Source organism: Biomphalaria glabrata, chromosome 5 (assembly GCF_947242115.1).
Source record: "Biomphalaria glabrata chromosome 5, xgBioGlab47.1, whole genome shotgun sequence".
Taxonomy (NCBI): domain Eukaryota; kingdom Metazoa; phylum Mollusca; class Gastropoda; family Planorbidae; genus Biomphalaria; species Biomphalaria glabrata.
In genome coordinates, this window is record NC_074715.1 from 8,790,107 (window position 1) to 8,814,984 (window position 24,878).

At 36.1% G+C, this 24,878-nt stretch overlaps 1 protein-coding gene across 3 annotated transcripts in view; it reads left to right on the forward strand.

Annotated features, from left to right (window-relative positions):
• LOC106058801 (multiple epidermal growth factor-like domains protein 11) overlaps nucleotides 1–24,878 on the forward strand; it is a 48,053-nt gene that overhangs the window by 17,354 nt on the left and 5,821 nt on the right. The window contains exons 1-9 of one of the 3 annotated variants that reach the window (XM_056028449.1): nucleotides 8,783–8,976; nucleotides 12,647–12,688; nucleotides 14,690–14,887; nucleotides 16,926–17,063; nucleotides 17,342–17,479; nucleotides 20,345–20,482; nucleotides 21,683–21,820; nucleotides 23,271–23,408; nucleotides 24,312–24,449. The exons of 1 other annotated variant lie outside the window; for it this stretch is intronic. In XM_056028449.1, the coding sequence (XP_055884424.1) occupies nucleotides 8,907–8,976; nucleotides 12,647–12,688; nucleotides 14,690–14,887; nucleotides 16,926–17,063; nucleotides 17,342–17,479; nucleotides 20,345–20,482; nucleotides 21,683–21,820; nucleotides 23,271–23,408; nucleotides 24,312–24,449 (1,138 nt within the window). In that variant the 5' untranslated portion in view covers nucleotides 8,783–8,906. Of the gene's footprint in view, nucleotides 1–8,782; nucleotides 8,977–12,646; nucleotides 12,689–14,689; nucleotides 14,888–16,925; nucleotides 17,064–17,341; nucleotides 17,480–20,344; nucleotides 20,483–21,682; nucleotides 21,821–23,270; nucleotides 23,409–24,311; nucleotides 24,450–24,878 lie in introns of those variants that run through there. One more of the 3 variants, XM_056028447.1, reaches the window with a different exon arrangement.

Here is a 24,878-nt window from a genome sequence, read left to right on the forward strand (position 1 = left end):
ATATTAAACAACTCAATAGTACTAACACGAGAGGTGAAACAGGCCAGCGAACAGAAATCGAATACATCAATTATTGCAGGCTGCATTTTAGGAATCGCTGTTGGAGTTATTGTCTCAATGGTAGTTGTAACAGTACTCATAAAAAAGGTTCGATTCCGAAGATCGGGGATGATCGATCCTCTAAAATCTCTGTCACAGCTGAAGCTTTACGAAGACGAGGAGAGCGTTAAAGAAGAAGAGGACCATGAACCTAAGCCAAGTTGGAGGTATCAGAGGCTGCAGTAAGTCAGTCGTCCAAGGACAAGCAACTCTCTTTTTTTTTTTTTAAAGAATTATAGATGTTCAACGACGCGATGTATTTACAAAATAATTATATCAACTCGCTCAATCTGTCCATCTATCTGTTGGTCCGTCTGTCTGTCCGTCTGTCTGTCCTATACAAAGTTTGTACATGTGTTTCCTCCGATTTACCATTCTCGGATCAAGTTAACACTTTGTATGATTATCCATTGAACATGACAAGATATGAATCAACAAAAGAAAAAGAATTAGTTTATTAATTGTCGGTCATTAATTATTTTGTTTGATTTCGAAAAAAAGGAATAGATAATACAATATTAGAGATGTGGATATATATATATATATATATATATATGCATTATGCATGACTAATTTATGCATGATTAAAAGCGTAATCATCTTCTTTTTTTTTTTTGAATAAATGTTTGTATTATATAAGATAAGATAGACATGAATCAATCCAAAAATTTAGTTAGTTAATGATTTAGTACTAAAAATACATCTTATTTTCTATAGCAGAAAGGGAGCTAAACCCTGTAATTTTCAGATAAATGGCAGTATTTAGAAATTAGTTCCCCATAGATAAGCTTTGTTTTTGTTTGAAATATTCTTCTTGTCCTTTGCTTGTTGTTTATTGACAATTTATAAAAATATATTATTCCACCGATGCAATGTAATTGGTATGCTTACCTCTATGTAACTTTTCGGTTACTTTTCAGTTAATAAGTTCATTGTAACTTTTAAATAGTTTTTAGATTCAAATAAATAAACAATAAACTGAACGTGTTTTCATATTTCTACATATTAGCGACTGGTGGCTTTATTTCTTGGCCTAATTATTGGTTTTCTTAAGTTACGACAAAAATTACCAACAACAGAGCTAGACAGGCCTTAGAGTGAAACCCCCAGGGAACAAGACGTAGAGGAAGACCAAAAAGAACATGGCGACGCAGTATACTAGAGGAAGCAGAGAGGACAGGAAAGAGCTGGGAAGCCATTAAAACACTAGCAAGAGACCGTGGAGAGTGGCGTGTTTTTACTGAGGCCTTATTGTTCTATGAGGAACTCAAAAGAAAGATGATGACGATAATTTTTAATAAAAAATAAAAAAAGAAAACAATATATTAATCAATTTAAAAAATGCAAATGTGGAGTGGGATTTTTTTTGAAATAATTGGATGTTCTTATGTGGATCTCACGTCGTCTGTCAGTCTGGTTCAGATTTTATTCTAGTTATTTTTTCCACTTTCCATTTACGTATAAGTGGAAGTTTTTAACACCAATTTCTTTTACCTAAAAATAAAACAATCATGTAATAATTTATTAGTAGTTAATTATATTTTTTGATATAAAAACGGAAATAAATCTCAAAATATTAAATGATATTGCTTTTAATGTGTAATTCTTCCCCTTTAATACGCGATGGTTTCTTTTTAATGTATTTTTTTTTAAATATTTTACTTGGTTTCGTTTTATGATGACTTTATAGACTGAACTGTACTGTCTCATGTCTAAAAGTACATAGTATAACCTAATATAGCGCAGCACTTAATAGTACATCAAATGTAGCTGAAGTATTTCTAGAAGATGCTTAATTAGACTAAGCGCGTGCATACCTTGTTTGATGTATTTCAATCGCGAGTTCTTGAAATTATGCACACCGTCACAAATATAGATAAAGTACTAACAGGATCACAGACTCAATGACCAAGTTGACTCAAGGTGAACTTCAAACAAACGTTTATTACAGATTGGGCCACAGTCTAGTCTGTCACTAATAACGATGTTATCCCCTCAAGAGTCTAGCAGTAACTGATCAATAAAAGTCTATTCTAATCTCTAACCCCAAAGTCTATGTCGTCACTCTAAAATGTATGTTCACAGTCAGTCTAATAAAGTGCGCAACCCAACTAACTAAACTAGCTATCTAACAAGTCACGTGATGGGGGTGTTTTTCGTTCCATGAAACGTTTGCCCCCAGTACTGCTGCTCGCTTGACTCCACGGTCTCTTTTTACGTTGATACGTTGACCCTGGACAAGCATGTCGTCATTAGAAAAGACCCAAGGTGTTTAAATTTTATGGTGGCGCTGTGGATGAGTGGTTAAGCACTTGGCTTTTGAAACTGGGGTCCTGGGTTCGAATCTCGGTGAAACCTGAGATATGGACATCAGGAATTTTACGACGCCCCTGAGTCACCCCAACTCCAATGGGTACCTGACTTTAGTTGAAGAAAGTAATCGACGGTAGGTCGATGAGCTGGCCACATGACACCCTGCTCGTTAACAGTTGACCAAAGAAAGAGATAACATCACCTGTTTTATTGACAGCATGTTTGAAAAGGGTACTTTACTTAACACTTACTTAAGTGATCAGATGTATTTTTTCTTTGAAAGCAATCGGTGTTACGGAAAGCATGCAATACTCACTAGATATCGCATTTGTATATCTGCGACAATTCAAAATTAGCCAACATACGTAACATCCAGATGGCAAGGCAACCGTTGTGTTGAGCCGCTTAGACAAACCGTACAAAAAGAGCAACAAAATCACATTCACAACTTTACAACATAGTTTAACAAGACAAGCACCACCCGCTTCATTATAGCTACGTTTAATTCTTTATATTTTTCTGTCTGCATTTTTATTTCATTTTATTTTCCAATGAATAAAATGTATTTAATTATTATAATATTGCTTGGTGGGAATTAAACCATAGCTGATATCGGCTCGTCTGTCTGTCTGTCTGTCTGTATAGGTGGAATCTTGTGAACGCTATTTCTCCACATCCTGTTCTCAGATTTGCACAATTGCTCATTGTCAATTAGAACATCAGAATCATTGATTAGCGATAAATTGCCTCTTATAAAGAAAAATGGTGATAAATAGTGCAGTATTTAGCCATGTAACAGTATCTGCGGTCCTTTTCTTAACATAAAGTTGTCCATCTCTCATTCTCAGATCTCAATCATTTTCCCATCATTGTTTATTGTCAACAACAACACATGAATTCTTGATTAGAAGTAATCCATTGATTGCGATTTATCTATAAAAAGATATATAAATCTAGCCGTATTTAGACAGATGACAGTAATTGTGCTGTTTTTCCCTCAATGTAAATTTTTATATATTTATTTTCTAGGTTTATTTTTTTTATCATTTTCCATTCTGTTGACATTTCATTTAGCAGTGGCAACATTGTAATAGTAAAAGCAAACAAAGAACAACCACATTACAAAGAAAGCTTCAGACACACACAGGCACAAGACTTAACACAAGGCCAAAAGTATCATTTGGAAAAATGGTAACCTTCAAACTAAACGAGTTACGATTAAAATCAAATCCTTACTGGAGGTTTGGCAAGGGCTTACTTAGAATTGGCCTTGAAGTTTAAACAAAGAGTTAAAATGTCTAAAACGTAACAATCTTAAAAGAAACATAGCTACGTTGTTCCCCCTTTCAGACTTGCGATCTGGAGGAGGGCAGATGATGTTAAGGTCACTCTGATACTAAGGCCAACAGTTAACGAGCAGGGTACCACGTTGCCAGCACAATAACCAACCGTTTTTTCTATTAGCTTCAAACACCGCTGAAGGGGAGTTTAAACTCAAAACCACCTTTGGGTATGCTCGTAGCATTTTGAGTGTGTAATTAGCTTTTTTTTATATTGAAGAGGTATTTTTTTTAGCTTCAAACCCCGCTAGAGGGGGATTTAAACTAAAAAACGCCCTTTGGCTACGCTCATAGAATTTTGAGTGTGTAATTTGATTTTTTATATTGAAACATAAATTTCCTCTTGACTAGGCTCATAGAATCTGGGGACTGATGTATGGATAGTCTTATATTGAAGACGGGTTTTGTCGTAAATTTTGGAGGGGGGTTTAACATCAAAATCTTCCTTAGCTATGCTCTTGGGATTTGGGGATTGTCGTTTACATTATTATTTTCTTTTGTTTCATTTTATAGAAGAGGGGAATTTAACTGCAAAATCCCCTGGTTAGGTGCTTTAAACTAAAAACCCCTTTGGCTTCGATGAGGAAAATGATGGTTTAGTATTAAAATCTCTCCTACAATAAACAAAATCGAAGCAAAAAATCAGTCAGTCCATTCCGACCCTCCTCCTTTTTGGGGGATGGCGATTTCATTTCAGTGGGGAGGGGGGTTTGAGCCCTCAAAATTTAAGAAAAACTGAGTTGAAAAAAAAACACGAAAATATGGGAACCTAATGCTTGGAGATAAAGCGTTTATGGAAAACAACAATATACCCCATTGTTATATCAAACGAGGGGATAATAACAACTGACCTGACAGATACCTTCAAGGCCCTTGGTATTCCTAGGAACAATCTCGTTGCCTGCTGCAGACCTGCTACATCACCAGAAAATTTCTCGGTGGAAACTACGATGAATTTAGTTTCCCTTTAACCACACTCGACATTGGCTGTGCCATAGAATGAATACTCGTTCTTTTCTAACATAATAATGATAATAATTAGACTTGTCTTCGAGTCCAGAGATCAATGATAAATCCAGTATTTCCCGTGACTACGCAGCCCCAGTTGTGACCAACATATTGTTATGACCCTATTGGCGGCGCAAAAGGGTTGACTATAGGCCCAGCTGACACACACGTGAATCACTCAGGTCAGCGGGGCCATGGACAAGGGACAGTACTACGAATACACGATTACACGCAAATATGACCAATGTTATGGTCATGTGATTGAAAGCCTGCGTGTACGAGAACACAGTGTGTAGGAAAGCGGCAGTTCAAGACCGGAGAGCGTCGAGACCGGGACTGTTAGTCGGCTATGAAGTCGGTCCTGGTCGAGTCCTCATGTGTTGATGTACAAGTCCAGAAAGAGAGACAGTAGAGTTTTGTACGGTGATGTACAGAGTGACATTTTAGTTGTTGATGTGTTTGATGCCAATTGTCTAGTATTGGCTGTTACCTACTTATTCACTCATTATTAAAGTACCCGATATTGTGGAGCTCTTGTTGTCAAGTTCTTGATGTGTTGATGTATTGTGTTGTGTTTAACAGTGTTTACAGAAGGCCTGATTGGGAGAGAGAATCGTAACAATATTTTGCCGCAACCAGGACAAGCATAACCATTTTCCATAGGTGGCCGATTAAGATTTTCTTTTTGCCTTCTACGTCTGTTCTCGGGAGCGGATTTTCGGTCTCAAATCTGTCCCGCGGCATCTGTAAATGACCTCCAGATGTCTTGTTCCGAGGCCGCATGCAACCAGGTGCTCTCTTTTATATCAACTAAGGCATGTTGGCGTTAGGCCCTTGTCTTTAAAGCGTTTCCGTGGGGAACCTCTGTTACGTCGACCACCTTTTAGCTAATCAAAAAAGACTGTTCAGCGTAACTGTCGGACCATAAGAAGAAGTTCTACTATGCTGTCCATACTGGCGTTTGTAAGGATATCGTTGTTTGTAGTGCTTTCTTGTCACCGTATGTCCATGAAGAAGCGCAAGCGTCTTTGGTGAAAGCGTTTGTGTAGTCTTAGTTGCTTTCTGTATAATACTCTATGTCTCAGATAGAAGGGTTGAGAGAACCACCGCTTGGTAGACACTGATTTTTGTAGACAGGCGGAGAGATTTAATCCTCCTGACTCTAGCTACTGGCCCTGGCCCTACGGTTATCAACTATGAACTTCCCTTGAAAGCGGTGCATTCATTGATATTACGCTTTCCAGATATGTCAAGTGGTCTACCACATTAAGTGGATGTCCATTTACGGCTATGTAAGCTCATTTTAATCATCGTTTCAATAATAAAGCATCTTTACCCTACCATGTTATAATTAGATATGTATGCATACATTTAAATAGTTGAAATAATTTAATAACATCAAGATTTATTTATTTTTTAAATTAATATTTGTTGCATGAAAAGATCAGTGGATAAATGACCAGGGGATGAAATAACCAAGGATAAAGTAATTAGAGATGTAATGAATGGGGGATGAAATAACTGGGGGTGAAAGGACCAGGGATAAATGACTAGAGGATGAATTAACCAGGGATAAGGTAATTAGAGACTGGGGAATGAAATAACCTGGAAATGAAATAACCAGTAATGACGTGACCAGGGATGAAATCACCTGGAAATGAAATAACCAGTAATGACGTGACCAGGAATTAAATAACCTGGAAATGAAATAACCAGTAATGACGTGACCAGGGATAAAATCACCGAGAAATGAAATAACCAGTAATGACGTGACCAGGGATGAAATCACCGAGAAATGAAATAACCAGTAATGACGTGACCAGGAATGAAATCACCTGGAAATGAAATAACCAGTAATGACGTGACCAGGAATTAAATAACCTGGAAATGAAATAACCAGTAATGACGTGACCAGGGATGAAATCACCGAGAAATGAAATAACCAGTAATGACGTGACCAGGGATGAAATCACCGAGAAATGAAATAACCAGTAATGACGTGACCAGGGATGAAATTATGAGGAAATTAAATAACCTAGGATAACATGACCAGGGATAACAAGACCAGGGATAACAAAACCAGGGATAACATGACCAGGGATAACATGATCAGGGATAACATGACTAGGGATAACATGACCAGGGATAACAAGACCAGGGATAACATGACCAGAGATAACATGACCAAGGATAACATGACCAGGGATAACAAGTCCAGGGATAACATGACCAGGGATAACATGACCAGGGATAACATGACCAGGGATAACATGACCAGGAATAACAAGACCAGGGATAACATGACCAGGGATAACATGACCAGGGATAACATGACCAGGGATAACATGACAGGAATAACATGACCAGGGATAACATGACCAGGGATAACATAACCAGGGATAACATAACCAGGGATAACATAACCAGGGATAACATGACCAGGGATAACATGACCAGGGATAACATGACAGGGATAACATGACCAGGGATAACATGACCAGGGATAAAATAGTAACGAAGATTTAATGAGCCGGGGATAAAGTAACTGTGAACTGTGAACGAAATGACAAGCGCCTTCTTTTCCTTCGGACACAGTATTTGTATGAAAAAGGAACACCAGCCGATACAATTCGATCATAGCTACTGGCCAGACTTTCCCCTCACTTCCATAACCCTTCCCCATTTATGGAGTTCACATTATTTTTAATAAACTCTCCTTTAATTTTAACAGAGAACAAATAATTTTATCTCCCCCCACCCTCCAAATCAAGAGATTTTAAAAACATTTTTTTCTCTAAAAAACAAAACATGTCAATTGCTTTTGTACTACACAATACACAAAGGTCAAAGGTCTCTGATCAGACATGTGATGGTGTGTTAGTGACCTGGACAAAATGAAAAAGGGGGCGTTTCAATGCCTCTTACACTGAGCACTTACGTAATTGATGTGCTTCTCGATGTATTGTTAAAACAATAGTCTCGTAAGTATAGCACAATACCCGCAATAGACATCATAGACTGCTCTCATAAACATAGCACAATACCCGCAATAGACATCATAGACTGCTCTCATAAACATAGCACAATACCCGCAATAGACATCATAGACTGCTGTTATAGACATCGTAAATATTTCTCATACCTAGCGCAAATTACTTTTACACCGCAAACTGTTTAAATAGACATCGTAAACTTCTGTCTTGGATATCAGTGTTTCTTTTATCCGAGATACACATATGGGCAAACAGACGAACAAACAGACAGCACAAGAAAAAAATATTTTGTTCCCTGCCGCTTTTTGGATGCTTCTTTATATCTTTTTTTCAGAGTCATCCGAAGGGGAATAGCCGCTATTAGTTTTGTGTGGTCTGTCTGTCCATCCGTTCGTCCGTCTTTTTTAAAATCTCACAAACTAGAAAAGATATTCCAAATCCAACCTCAAGATATTTGATACTTTTTAAAAGTCCGGATGCTAGTCTCCATTTTTTTTGTCTAAAAGCAAAAGAAAAATAATTTTTTAAATCAGCTATGCGAACAGTTTTTTTTTTTACTAAAAATAAACCATTTTTACAACTATTCACTATTAATAGTAACAAAACAAAACACGGTAGATTATTAAGTAGTGTAGATAATTATGCACCAAATTTTTCTGATATTGAAAAAACGAAACAAATCCTACATCGTACTGATACATGGTTGTAATTGTGGTGTTCTTCCACTTAAGAAAAGCCCTTTTTAAATGTATTTTATATATTTACTTTTCTTTAAAAAATTTATTAACGTCAATTTGTATTTATAAATTTGATATTAGAACATTAAAATATTTATATTTACACACAATTCAATACTTTGGATCTGGTGACGATGTAACCTGTTTGTATTCATGGCTGTGTGCGGACATTAATACATCTGATTAAAAATTACAGATTGAGAAACGTCCGCGGAATTAATTATTCACTTACATTTCAAGTGCTCCGAGAGCATGTGTTTACATGTTTTAACGTTATAGAGTCAAGTTTGTAGACATGTTGACATCATTCTATTGCCCTTATAATAAGTGACTCTTTCAACCATGACCAGAACGAATACGCTGTTCAGTTATGTACTCTTCTTTGTAGGAAATGTATTTCTTATATCTGTGAGACAATGAAGGAGATAACTCTTGTGTTCGGAGTTCTTTACCTTATGCCGAGTGCTTGTATTTTCATTTTTCCAGGTATGTGAATTTAATAACTTCTAATAATAATAATAATAATAATAATAATAATAATAATAATAGAACATAGTAACAATATAAAAAAATGTGCATTTAATAATTTGATTGCCAGGGGTACAAAGGAGTGTTTGTGTCTGTTTGTTTTTGCTATCGGTGTCTTGAATCTCTTTTGTGATGGTAAAATCACAAAATCCTGACCCAAAGAGTGATCTATTATTTCTAGAATTTTTTTGCTTTTTTATAGATGTTTGTCTCAAACAGCTGCCCATACGGAGTTTGTTTTTTGCCAATAACTTTACCAGCAGCATTTAGGATTCAATGGAGTTAATTTTTATTTTATATGCTCAGATTGCCATACCAGGCAGTCATATTAAAACTTAAAATATTGCAGATGTGAGCGTGATAAAACATAGCCAAGGCCTTTTCGCTAACATTGAACGAGGACAGTCTTCTCATTAATCGTAATCATTGCTGCCCTTTTTTGCTGATATAATCAGTATTAACAGTAAAATTTACATGTGTCGGGTGCTACTTTAAAATTAACGGTTATTAAATCCTAGTCCTCACCTCCCGCAGGATGACGAAATGACTCCAACCCAGGCTCAAAACCTTGTTGAAAGGCGTAGTGGCCAAGATGTTTGGCTTCCAAATCTGAATGTTCAAAGTTTAAATCTTGACGATGACTTGGGTTTTGAATTTTCGGGATGTTTAGGTCACTCCTGAGTCCAAGCAACTTAAATATTTATCTGGCATTCGTTTGGGACAGTAAAGGCGGTTGGCTGTTGTGCTAGATACATGACACCTGTAATAGGCCTCGCAGCTATAGAGATCGGTCTGACTTCGACAATTACTCAGGAGGTTTTTAAGTGTTTAGGCAAAACAGAAGAACAAGTAGTAAGAACTGAGTCTAGACTTCTGAATGATGAAAAAAAAATTGAATACAGATAGAGCCAAAGTCAAGGCTGTGTCGATAATTGATGTTGTTACCTCCATGTCTTAATGCCAACTGATCAAAATCACATATTTATCAAACTTCACTAAATGTCGCGCTCAAAGTCCATCAACTATAGTGCGTTGCTAAAGCCAATTGTGTCTTTGTTGTGAGTCTTTAAAAGGCTTTCATTATATGGGGTCACAAAAAAACAAACAACAAATAGCTTGCTTGATGACTTGCCAATTTTCGTAGTCACATTCACTTTTCACATCTTCTTCACACTTTATAGTTCACAATTAATTGGTGCACTTCAGGCAGTGCCGAAAACAATTACGGGGTCCTAAGCGAAACAGATTGCGCGGGGACATTAACCCTTAAAACACGTGTGACAGTTTAGCCTCTAGACATCAGAATCGTAATTCCATTTTGACACCCCAAAATCACACTTTTGTCTACATTTTAGTAGATTTTTATGAGTTTTCAGGAAATTTTAATATAAATCTTCCAGGAATTTTCCGTATATTTAGCAATTTCAGGAGATTTCCAGAACTCCTTGAAAATCATGAGGCAGCGGGAATATTAGTTATAATTATTTAATTGGATAAATTATAACTTCATTTAGAGCGGGGCATATGACAGAGCAGGGCCCAGTGCGCTTTCATAGTTTGTAGTGGCCTAAGGCAGCTCCTTACCTCAGGTTAGTGTTCTTAGCAACATATGGCAAGTGGTAACATATGCATACTTAGCAATTCATTGCGGCCACGGAAACCTTTAAGTCATTGTTCATAATATTGCATAGCATATAGCTACGTGACAGCAAGTACAGTTCATCACATGACCAACTCAACACCCAAAGTAGAGCAAAAAGTAATTCTGACCAAAAAAAGACCAATTTTACTAAACCCCTATTATTACTTTTAATGACAACAAACTTTGAAACCTTTTTGAAAGATACAATTCATTTTCCACATTATTCGCTCACCCTTTCATATACAACTATCCTTATCAATTATCAATACTATACTATCTATCTATCTATCTATCTATCTATCTATCTATCTATCTATCTATCTATCTATCTATCTATCTATCTATCTATCTATCTATCTTTCTCTCTCTCTCTCTCTGTGATTCTCTCTCTGTATATATATATATATATATATATATATATATATATATATATATATATATATATATATATATATATATATATATATATATACATCTGGTAGTGATGTTTGCGCGCTGGGCTGTCGTTCGGACTTTTCAAGTTCCCGGGTTCAAATCATAGCCCGCTCACACCCCCCTTCGTCCTTCGGGAGGTTCAGACTAGGAAGTATGTCTTAAACTCTAGAGGAGCATCCGAAACATGGAAAACATTTTATAAACAAACAAAATAGAAATGTCTCAATGGCGGTCTGACGCTTTTTGACATGAACCTTTTTTTTAGTATTGCATGGATTGCTGAAACATATTTTGGCCAAACACCCCTCCTCCTCCTCCACCCTTCACTTTTAACATAATTTTAGCCCATATTTTAGACTTCGTTTTGTTGAGTTTAAACGGCCCCCTTCTATCGACCCCCCTACTCACACAAACTTCCTGCCTGAGAAGTCTAAATTTCTTTTTCTATTTTTTTCCCGTCACCATTTAAAAAAAAAATCACAATCACAAATGTTTCTTTGGCTTATTCCAATATATGAGTATATCATAAGCTCTATGTTATTTTTAGTCGGACTATTTTTTATTTGTTATCACTCTAACATTGTATGGCTCTATCACCCAAAACTTAATTTCTTGCTACCTCCTTTATCAATACACAAAATAAATGTGTATAATAGTTTTACCTACATTTGATTTTTGTTTGTATAAATTTTACACTCAAACATAAGAGAGTCAATAAAGTGGAATTTTGTGACTAATATTATGCTTTAATTTTGATTATTTTAGGTGAGATTTCAATGTTAAACCATCACTTGCCTCAAGGTATATTGAGGTTAAAACACCTCTGTTCTATAAAACAAATATATGCAATCGACAGTCACCAAATTCCATGAGCGTAGCCATAGGGGATTTTGAGATTAACCCCTCTCCTCCCTAAAGAGGGCTATAAGTTTAAACCCCCCCCCTTCACATGTTTTAGAGTTTAAAACCCCCCACAGAGAGTTTTAAGGTTCTTCTTCTAGCCAGCTTTATAGGCTGCTGAGCTGTGAGCTCTTTAAATTTTAAGGTTACAAACTCCCTCTTCAATATTATTTAAAGCCAACTACAGTAACCTAATTCTATGAGCTTAAGGGGGGTCTTCTTTAAAAAAAAAACAAAACACCAGATATTTTCTTATTTAACATCCTCCACCCAAACAGAAGGTTAAACTATAAACGTTACTTTTTCAATATAAAATCTTTAGCCATTTGTCACCTAATTCCATAAGCGTAGCCAAAAAGGGTTAAAATACTTATCAGTTGATGGGCTCCATTAGTCTAGTGCAGTAAATAGCCGATTTGATTTTTGAATTGATTTTTTTAAAATGCAGGATTATGTATTGTAGATGCCCCAGAATATGCATTTTTGTGGGGTCTTAAATACCAGAGATTATGTTTGGTTTAGTAGTTAATACTGGATGATCGTTTTTGGTTTATAATGAAAAAGAAATGTGTATAACTTTTTTTTTACAAGACTTATATTTTTAGACTGCTTTAAACATAATCTAAATATGTTTTATATTATATTCCCCAGACATTATTGATCGCCACTACTCTTCGTTTGAACTTTGTTTAGGTAAATTTAAGTGTCACATAATGGGGAGTTAACCATTTATTGTGAAGACAGGAGTGATTTACCCTAAGAAAGTTTTATAAGGCAAAAAATATATAACGAACCGACCTGTGGCGTAGCATACGCTCCAACCCTCTTTTTTTTCTGAGCCTCACTCTCCGGCCCCCTCAAAAGTTACGTAGGGTAACTCTAGTCTGACATGTTGGCACAACCATGCGGGCACTACGATGAAAAAGTTATGCAAGTCGAACTAGAGTTACCCCACTTAATTTTTCTCGATGACAGAGAGCGAGGCCTAAAAAAAAAAAAAAAACCGGAGGGCGTATGCTACGCCGCGGGTCGGCTCGTTATATGTTTTTTGACTAATAAGTAGATATAGCGTCAAATGATTTCAAGGCAGTTAACCCTGATATTTTTTAAAATTTTTATTTTGGGGCATTTCCAAACGTGACATTTTTCAAACCTTGTGTTAGTGATGAAATTTACTTTAACTCATTCGAAAGGCCTTCCCGAACATATGACTATTTGTGAAGCTTATTGCTCATCAAGTACATATTTCGGCTAAAAGTGGTCATTTGTTGACTTGAAGCTTGTGACCTTAGAAGTTGTTGTTTGTGTTGGCCTGAAGCCTAGACCTTTGTTTGGCTAAAAGTGGGTGGTCATGTGTTGACCTGAAGTCTGTGATCTTAAAAATTTTTGATTTCCTGACCATAATGTGCATCATACAGCGTCTTAGAAAGAAAGGTTTTATCAAATGAGACGTAACTTTGTCTTATGATATATGATTTCTATTTATTTATTTGTACTTCATGACGTGTCCGGTTTATCATACCATTTTTGAGTATGCTTTATTTTTATTAAGAAGGCTGTTTAGTTTATGGCCAGTAAATTCACCAGCTATTCGACTTTAATTGTAAATAAACTATTCGTAAATATGTTTACCCGCGTCTTTGTTAAGTCTAAGGAGTTGCTTACATCTGTGTCATTATATACCTTAAGGGTATACTTAATAACCTAGGAAATATAACTAGGGACCAATATACCACTGGTTGAACGTGCCTGCACACCTTAAACACTGATCGGCTGATCTTAATAAGTTAATTCTAGCTATAGGTCACATGAAATCTGGTTATTGACGAAACTTCTCATTGACTATTTTTATCTGTACCCGCTACTAATTATACGAAAAATATCACATGTGTCATTATAACTTGGCTGCACTTTAGAAGCTATAGCATCGTTTAGTAACAGTAGGATTTAAAATAGATTCGGGGAAAAGGTCGAGTTAACAATTTTAATATCATATCAGCTTTACAAAAATAAAACAGGATTACAAAGAAAGTTTGTGTGAGAGAGTTTGTGTTATCACACACAAACTCAGAGGGGCTTCCATTGAGTTCACCAATGGACGAGGAATATTTAAGCTATATTCTTGTTATGATCGTTAAAAGTAATAAAATTAAAAATCATTGGGCAGTAAAATAAAAATAATAACCATCACAATCTAAAATCTATATTGTCTATATTGTCTACATCTTAGAATTAGATCTAGAACTGTAACTAGATCTAGATCTAGAACCGGATATAGAACTAAATATAGAACTAAATCTAGATCTAGAACTAGAATCAAGTGTAGATCAAGAATCTTGATATAGAATCTAGATCTAGTCTAGAATTCACAAAAATATACACTTACTTTACTTACTTACTTACAATTACTAGACCTAGGCCAATGTTATGATCAGGAATAGTAGACCTTTTGGTATCTAGTAATAGTGCTCTATGCTGTTCGTATCCGTTTCACTAATAAATGTGATACTTTCGGTTACATAGTAAATAATAAATCTGCAATCCTAAGCTTGCAGAAGATAAGCTAATGCCTTAATAATTCAAATTTTGTTCAAATTATCAATACATCTACATAGTTTGATATATGTTGTCATCTCACAAAATGTATCCAATTTATCAACATTACTCTTGTTTTTGTGAAATCATTTGAATCAGGATTCGACTCTGGTTGGTGCCGAAATGACTATTGGAGCCATCATGATGATGTACCTCAAGTTTGCAATCCAGGAATGTACGGGCCGTTTTGTCAACTAAAGTGCAGCACTCACTGTTACGGTCAAACTTGTGACAAGGACTCGGGTCAATGTGACAAAGGATGTATGGGCTATGGTAATCCACCACATTGCTCGAAAAGTAAGTGCTTAATGTTGCTTTTTTTAAGCTATGATAATTCATTACATTGTTCAAAAAGTTAGTGCTTAATGTTGCTTTTATTTAAGCTATGATAATCCACCTTCTTCTTCTTCTTCTAGCCAGCTTTTGCAGACTGTGCCAAGGAAAAATTGCGTGCTGTTTTCATCAGTTGTTCAGCACTGCCATATGGGGTGTTGGTTATGTTGGGCTGTAGTGGTAGTAGGGTCTGCCTAAGGTGGATTAGGGAGGGGCATTCAAAAAAGATATGGTTTACGGTTTTATAAGGGTGGGCGCAGTATCTACAAAGGGGGATTTGTGTGGAATTTATTTTTTTAAGATTATAATTTATCAGAGGTGTTAGTCCTGTCCTTAGTTGGAAAATTGTAGATTTCTCTTTGAGAGGGAGGAAGTTAATACTGTCCAGTTTGTTAGGCATGTTCATTTCTTTGTATATGGCTCTGCCTGTGTTTCCTGTTGCCCGTTGGTTAAACCAGTTCTCTTTGTGGTTGTTGATTAACATTGACTTTTGGGTTAGGTAGTTAACATGTCTAGCTGGTTGTTCAAAATATGATAATCCACAAGATTGCTCAAAATGTAAGTGCTTTAATGTTGCTTGTATTTTCATTCCATAGAATTTCGAATCAAGTACTATATTTTTTTTCTTAGACGTTACCATTTAGATGTTACCTTGTTGACGTTACCTAGTAGACTTTATATGTTTCATGTTACCTATTAAATTTAACTATTTGTATGTCACCTTTTGACAGTTACCTTTTAGGTGATTACTTTTTAGAATTTACCTTGATATCAAAGTCCTCTACGATCGATGATAGCCATTTGAGTTCGAACATCAGTTTTTTTTTAATTAGTCTGTCTAAAGGTATTTAAAAAAATGTCTTTAATATAGCGCAACTGTCATGCTTATATCTATCATTATGCGCTATTGTCCAATGTCATTTGTGAACGGAGTGAGGGGGTATAAAGGAGTATTTTACAGTGCCAACTTTATGTGCTCTGAAAACACAACTCAGCTGAAGCCAGGATTCAAACTCGAGACCCTCTTGTTAGTTGAACAAGCGGTTTTGTCTCTCAGCCACAAAACTCATTCGTGGGCAATGAAAGTGGCAAGGCCAATGCACGTCATTACGTTAGAGTCTAGAGAAGTGGTTCTCAACCTGTGGGCCGCGACCCCTTGAGGGGTCGATTGACGATTTGTCAGGGGTCACCTTAGACCATTGAAAATATGGACTGTATTTTGTCTATTCTTCTATTGCTGTGTGTGTGTGTGTGGGTCGCAGCAGAGTGGGGGATAGTAAAAAGGGGTCGCCGAGCTTAAAAGGTTGAGAACCGCTGGTCTAGAGTATTGGTCGTTTTTTAGCTTTTCACACCGCAGTGTAATAGGGCGCACATCATGAAGACTACAGCTCCAATAGGTCGGGGGCTATTATACCCCACTAAGCAGCTGATGCATGAGCTGGTCTTTAAAAAGTTTTTGAATTGGCATAGCTAGGGTGGGGGAAAAGGGGGGGGGTCCATATTCGAAGAATGCCCCCGGGCCTTCACTTGAGAAAGGACCCCCCCCCCCCCAAAATAAGTGTCCAAAATATTTTTTTATATTAAATATTACGTCATTATCATATGTCATGACGTCAAATATTCTATTTATGTGTATATTTCTGTCTGTATAAAAGAAAAGAGTCCTTATATTCACAACTAATTACCGTAAGGATAAATAAAGCAGTCTTACTCTTATCCTTAGTCTTAGTCCTAATATGCAGGGGCACCTGAAGAATTCATGCCCCAAAGCCCTCAAAATTCCTAGCTACGCCCCTGAATTTTTTTTGTAGAGAAAGGACATTAATAACCTCTTTTAGTTCGCCACTACTGGTCAGAGTGCTTCTATATCTTTTAACAAATCATCTTTAATCTTCGGAATCGAAGGCATTTCCATTATTATATATTACATATTTCAAGATTTAATACTTTTTTTTAGTCATTTGTATTGATGTTGGTCAGAGAACGCCCATGCTCATTTCAGAGTGCCAAAAAGATCTCTGGGGAAAAAATTGTCAATCTAGATGTTCTACAAAATGTTTCGATAGAGTGTGTCATCACGTGACGGGCACGTGTTTAAACGGATGTAGCGGTTTTTTAGATCCACCAAACTGTGTAACACGTATGTTGGTTTACTAGATAGATAGATAGATAGATAGATAGATAAATAGATAGATAGATAGATAGATAGATAGATAGATGGATAGATAGATAGATAGATAGATAGATAGATAGATAGATAGATAGATAGGTAGATAGATAGATAGATAGATAGATAGATAGATAAATAGATAGATAGATAGATAGATAAATAGAGAAAATTAGCAATAAAATTAATTTGTTGATATATTATTATAATTATAATTGATCGATAAAATCGTTTTTAAATCCATTTCTTAGCTTGTCTTGCCGGAACCTGGGGTGAAAACTGTAACATTAAATGCTCAGAAGATTGTCACAACAGATCATGTGATCCAAGAACTGGACAATGTAACAAAGGATGTAATGGATTCAGTGATCCACCAGATTGTTCCACTGGTATGGTAAAAATATCTGTCTTGTTTCAACAATTAAAGAAAACCACGTACTACAAAGGTGTGTATTCGTTTTCGACACATATTGTTTCAGCTGAACAGACTTTGTGACGATTCAGATTACGAAGCACAAAGTAAAAATGAATATAATATTAAAGCAGCGGTTCTCAAACTTTTAAGCTCGGCGGCCCCTTTTTGCAATCCTTGACTCTGCCGCGAACCCCTTCCCCTTTTTTTTTTTTTTGCTATTGATGTATTGATAAAAACAATCCATGTTTTCGATAGTCTTATGCGACTCCTGGTAAATCGTCAATCGGCCCCCAAGGGGGGCGCGACCCGCCGTTGAGAACCCCTGCATTAAAGAAAGATGTTTGGGAAGGACAGTATTTTATAATTATTTAAACAAGCAAAAGGCGAAGGTGGTTAAGCTGTAAAAAGCTTGGCTTCAGAATCGGAGTTAACGAGTTCGAACCCTGGGACTTGGGGAAGAGTAAAGGCAGTTGGTCGTTTGTGCTGGCCAAATGACACCCTTGTCAGCCATGGGCCACAGAAATAGATTCACATCATCTGCCTTATAATACAAAGTTCTGAAAGGCGTTCTTCAAATAAGAAAAAAAGAAAAAATACTTTTAAACAATAACAAAACTTATCTAAGGAAAGAGCTCCACACTTACAACTATATCTCTTACTTATCTAGAAGAAGCTATTTCCCTTTTTCTACATCAAACGAAATAATAAGTATTATTATTTAATTTAATTAAATCGTTAATGTTTTAATTCTTTTCACTTGTTCCGAGAATAATCGTGCAAGAAAAAAAAATTGATAGTTAACAAAAAGGACAAAACACTTTATATTTAGTCGTTACTGTGTATACAAAAGGATTAAATTCCTTTTGTTGGTATCAAACAAAATAATTAATTACCAGTCTGTGGAAAGACAAAGGCATAGCTATCGACACCATAATAAGACTGATGCGCCCCATGGTCATGGCTACATTCTTATATGCTGCGAGTCTTGGAAGCTGGATGCAGAGCTAGAGAGGAGGATCTTAGCTATGGAATAGAGATGCTACAGAAGGACCCTGGGTATAGCTTAAAAAAGAAACGAAGAGGTTACAGACAGGGTTATTTTAGCGATTGGACACCATTGAAAAAAAAAAGCAAACTAAAACTCGATGTCCACATTATAAGGTCTTCGGTGCTCCCAAAGACTTTCCTTCAGGAAACAGCATCATGAAAAAGCGATAGGAAGACTACATATATAAATGGACGGGCCAGTCATTGAAAGAGATTCTAATAAAGACAAAGTACAGAGAGGAATGGTGGATTCTAATAAAGACAAAATACAGAGAGGAATGGTGGATTCTAATAAAGACAAAGTACAGAGAGGAATGGTGGATTCTAAGAAAGACAAAGTACAGAGAGGAATGGTGGATTCTAATAAAGACAAAGTACAGAGACGAATGGTGGATTCTAATAAAGACAAAGTACAGAGAGGAATGGTGGATTCTAAGAAAGACAAAGTACAGAGAGGAATGGTGGATTCTAATAAAGGCAAAATACGGAGAGGAATGGTGGATTCTAATAAAGACAAAATACAGTGAGGAATTGTGGATTCTAATAAAGACTAAATACAGTGAGGAATGGTGGATTCTAATAAAGACTAAATACAGTGAGGAATGGTGGATTCTAATAAAGGCAAAATACAGAGAGGAATGGTGGATTCTAATAAAGACTAAATACAGTGAGGAATGGTGGATTCTAATAAAGACTAAATACAGTGAGGAATGGTGGATTCTAATAAAGACAAAATACAGAGAGGAATGGTGGATTCTAATAAAGGCAAAATACAGAGAGGAATGGTGGATTCTAATAAAGGCAAAATACAGAGAGGAATGGTGGATTCTAATAAAGGCAAAATACAGAGAGGAATGGTGGATACTAATAAAGGCAAAATACAGAGAGGAATGGTGGATTCTAATAAAGGCAAAATACAGAGAGGAATGGTGGATTCTAATAAAGACAAAATACAGTGAGGAATAGTGGATTCTAATAAAGACAAAATACAGTGAGGAATGGTGGATTCTAATAAAGACAAAATACAGAGAGGAATGGTGGATTCTAATAAAGACAAAGTACAGAGAAGAATGGAAAAAGACGGTCGACAAATCTTGTGTGGTGCCCCAACGTTCCATCAGACTAAGAGATACGTGAAGGTAAAGAATTGGCTTATTGGTTAATTTGTTTATTCATGCATTGTCTTTGTCAATTAAAAATTGTGCGATTTTTTAACTTGGTCCGACAAAGGTTGTCGGAGAAAAAACTCGTTTAATTTTCAGTGTTAGACAAACAGGGTGAATTGATATAAGCTATGTAAAAAACAAATGCTGCTCCTATAGTAGTGTTGTAACCCTGCCTTGCACCAGTGCTTGAGATGCGCACTAGCGCACTGTTGAACGTAAACAGGAAGACACTAGAATGGAGAGAAGAACAGTGCATCAGGGATTGTGAAGAGTCTGAATGCTTGGGAAACTAAGAGGCCAACTTTTGTGCTGCCTGAAGTTTGTAGTAGGGACCTGGAGCGGGGAAGGCTGTGGTTGGTCTACATTCGGGTTAAGTAGCAAAGGACTGGTATACTTAGTAGTAAGACTTTGAGGAAGCTGAAGGATGTTATGTGTTTGCCTAGTGAATAAACACCTGTCTTTATTTCCTGTTAAACTGTGCCTGCCTTTTCGTTGAGTGCCTACCCTAGAGTTACAACAGTATATTGTTAGTTATATTAAGTATATCATTTAATCTTCTCTACGTACTGATCAAGATTATTGGTTTATTGTCTACAAATATTTACGGGTTTAAGTTTATTTCTCAGTTTGCGCTGAAGGAACCTGGGGACATAACTGTCGATGGAACTGCTCGAATAAGTGTTATGGTCGATTATGTGACAGTGTAAATGGAGAGTGTGACAATGGATGCCATGGATTCAGTAATCCTCCATATTGCGATAAAGGTAAATAGTGCTAACATTGAAAGACATTTAGAAATGATTAAATAATCGTAGTGATTGCATCATATTAGGAATCATAGAAGCGTAGGAAGACAGCTCTTAACAGCCAAATGCCCGGAACTGTTAATGACTGTTACGTACACAGTATCTATATTTTGATCGTCTGCTACCTTGGGAAATTCCATCACGCGGAGAGCTATGTGTCAGAATAAATGTGATTGGTTTTGAAATATTAATTATTGTACATAGAGCTGCATTTATTGGTCGGCATTGCAACGAGGGGCGTGACAACTCTTTACCCGGGGAAAAGTTCTAGATTTTTAGTCAGTCTTGTAAGGAACGTGTTATAGAGAACATGTACCTTTTGTATTAGAACTCAATTATATTATTGTGTAGATCAGTTATTTTATTCAAGTACATTTAACCATTGCAATTATTTGTGAATAGCTTTTTCAAGTTCTGAATTAATGTAATTGTTTTTAGACGAAGAGAAGTTTCTTTATTGAATATAGTAACATACTTAGATCGACTTAGCGATTGGCAACTTCTAGATGATCCTCTTATCAACTGGCAACATTCTGAATGATCGTATTATCAACTAGATCTAGCTACTTCTATACGATCATCTTATCAATTGGCTACATTCTGAATGATCGTATTATCAACTAGATCTAGCTACTTCTAGATGATCCTCTTATCAATTGGCTACATTCTGAATGATCGTATTATCAACTAGATCTAGCTACTTCTATACGATCATCTTATTGAAAGACGATTTCAAGATCCTCGGCAATCACGATCATTGATGGTGTGATATAGATCAAGATAATCTCCAACGTGACATCTATCATAGCATCTTCATAGATATTGATATCTGACATCCACAATCAATTGATGATTGTGACAATGACCTTTGCCTGAAGAGAAGTATTAGTAAGGGAAATAGCCTTGGGTAGAGTTTGTAGGCGTTAGGTGTACACCATATTGAACACACTTTTAGATACTATACGTTAAAATATATTTAAAATAACTTAAAGGTAAATTTCTAACAAATAGTACAAAATTTCCTCTTCATTCGAGAATGGGAAGTGGGAGAATGAACATAAAACATGGATCACACTGACAGAAGGACAAAATGAGTTCGATAATTTGAGCACTCAATCTATTTTTATTAGAAATATATGCCTTTTTTCATTGCTTTAGTTTGTGACAATGGAACCTGGGGATTCAATTGTCAGTGGAATTGCTCGGAGAATTGTTTTGGTGGAACATGTGACAGTGTCAGTGGAGCGTGTTTGCATGGATGCGAAGGTTTCGCTAATCCACCATATTGTGATTTAGGTATATAATTAAATATCTTTTGTTAATTAAAGATACTATACATTTGATAAGATAAGTATACACTCTGTAACAGAAAATAGCCTTATGATATATACATTTTATCAACGTAACTAAACAAGAAAATGATGTACAATGTAATGTTATAATACAATAGGCTGATGCCTAAGCCCAATTTCTTGCCAAAGCAGCACGGGAGGATAAGTTTTTGACTGGCAAAAGGTTGTAAAGACAATTGTTTCAAAGTCATTGGGTATATCTAATACTAAGTTCTCAATGGAAGATCATTTAAGGTGCTTAGAATTAAGAACTAACGGGATTACGGGAATTTATTTATCGACATTATGGTAGAGTAAAAGAATGTTGCGACTTAGCTCAATACCATATTGATATAATAGGCCTTAACACTGACGTGCGACGTCATAGCCTGTGGGAAGCTTAGACCAATAGCTCAGACGTTATATAACTATTGGTCAGAGTTAGCCATGGGATAGAATTAACAGACAATAGATTCTTGAATCTGACTAGTGAGGCAAACTTGACAAACTTTCAATTCATGTTCGCTGTGTGCGGTGTAGAGGCGCGGTGGCTGAGCGGCAAGGCGATTAGTTTTAGAACCGAGGGTCCCGGGTTTGATTCCTCGTGAAAACTGGGATTTTAAAATTTCATGATTTCTAGGGCCCACCTAAGTCCACCCTGCTCTAATGAGTATCTGACATTAATTTGGGAAAAGTAAGTGCGGTTGGTTCTTCAGCTGGCCACATAATAGCCTCGTAAACTGTTTGCCACAGAGACAGATGACCTAATTTTTGTGTGCGGTGTATTTATTAATGATAGAAATTCAAAAATTACGTTCAATACTATGGCCTCCTTCAGTCGCGAAGCGACTATGGATCATCTCATGGAAATGAGATGAATGCCTGTGGTCGTTAAGATGGCGCCAACACATAGTTCCCCCCTCTCCACCTAGCTAATGTATTAAAAAAAAACCGTTAGTGCCGATACAGTTTGGCGTTAGCAGCGTCAAAGGTCCTGTCAGGGTATTTGCACTGGGTGCTGTAAGCTAACTTATTTTGACAAGTACAACCGAGGAAAAAGAAGAAATCCAATGACTCAGTTCGAATGTGATATAATAGGCCGTTTGTAACTGTACTTTTGATGCCTTGGATGTGGCAAAATATGTAGGTCACAGCTGGTGCTGAGTAGCCATGGGAATTACTGCATTCCTCATTACTCTTTTAACTCAAAGACAAGACTTACTATTTCATGTAATCAAATTTTTGAACGATAAAGCAAAGCTTTATGGCCATAAATATATTCATTTCTTAATTCCACTAAATGTGTATCAAATTAACACTGGAAATCTTCAACACAATTGCTTTACCATCTTCGATCCATGAACATTGTATCAGAAATAGTATAAAAATATTACTTTTAAAATGGTATGTCTCAGAGTGCGACAATGGAACCTGGGGATTGAATTGTCAGCAGAACTGCTCAGAGAATTGTTTTGGTAGATCATGTGACAGTAAGAGTGGACAATGTAGCGTTGGTTGTCAAGGTTTTAGAAATCCACCGGACTGTGATATTGGTACGTACTTTTGACCTTATGTTTGTATAAAAATGGTTAGGTCTTTCTAAAGTCTTTCATATTAAAAGACTTTTAAAAAGGAGTTATTCATTAAAAAGAAAGAAAGGTGATTGTGTGATAGATTTACACATTGTGTATGTAGATTTGGTGATTACTAGTATATTTATGACGTTTTAGTTTTAGTTATTTAAAAAATGTTTTGTAAATGTAAAATGGTGGTCGCTGCATTGACATCCTATAAAGATATTTAGATGAAATGTTTCGATGTACCCAATAATATGGATTATAAAAATGAAGTATGAAAAAATTTATTTAATAAATTAAATACAAAGATGTAAAAAGTCCGTTTTAAATTTATGTCGGATTTAGGTTATAGGAAAAGTCCAGACGTTTTATCAATTACATGGGGTTTTTTTTGTTTGTATTTTGTTTGTTTTTTTATAATTAAGAAATATAAAAGACAAAAATATCAACATGCCATAACTGAAGGGCAACTGAGTCATAGATGTAGTCTAAATAATATCCAAATGATAACCTATCTCTAAACATTGCAAGGCTTATCTCCTCTTTTTTCTATACAAAACCAAATAAATTAATTACAAATAAATAATTAACAGGTGGTCATTTTTAATTATTATTTAATGTATTCTTTTTGTCTGCCACAAAAACACTTGACCTTTCCCCATCTGTCCTGTAGAGCGAAGGGTCTGAAGGGAAACTTTGCTTACCTTTTTCTATTGCTTTTGTAAATGAAGAATTGTGCAAACTTTCAACTTGATCTGAGAATGGGAAATTGGAATTTAAAGGTCTTTAAGAATCCATTCTGACAGACATCTAGAGTGACTAAAAGTTGGTAAAAAATGTCCAGATTGTTGTTATTAGAATATGAATTTTATTTCTTAGTTTGTGACAAAGGAACTTGGGGCCTCAATTGTCAGCAAAATTGCTCAGAATCATGTTTTGGTGGATCCTGTGACAGTGTGAGTGGAGAGTGTGACAACGGATGTGTTGGTTTCAGTAATCCACCAGACTGTAATGCAGGTATAAAGTTTGATCTCTTATGTTTGTTAAATCTTCTTTGCAATGGTTGCGAATATGTCATTGTTTCAGTGTTTTAACTTTCATAGACCGGTAAAAGGTTGTTGTTAAGACAAGTGTTTTAAAGACATGGGGTATATCTAAAACTAAATGACTTCTTCTTCTTCTTCTTGAAACTGTCAGGTAGAGTTGAGCCTTCGACTCTTGGAACTCCAGGCCAGCCAAATTGAACAGGAGCTCCCTTTCACCGGCCTGAATGGGAACAGTGTACGCTGTTCTGTCTGGCGGGTTGTCAGACTCACGGCCATAGACTGCATGCACAGGGACCCCTGCCATTTTCCTTTTCTATACCAGGCTAACCGTGCAGGACAAATGACTTATAAATGAAGGACATGCTTAAACTGAAAAGAGGACAAAGAGGGACTTCGAATG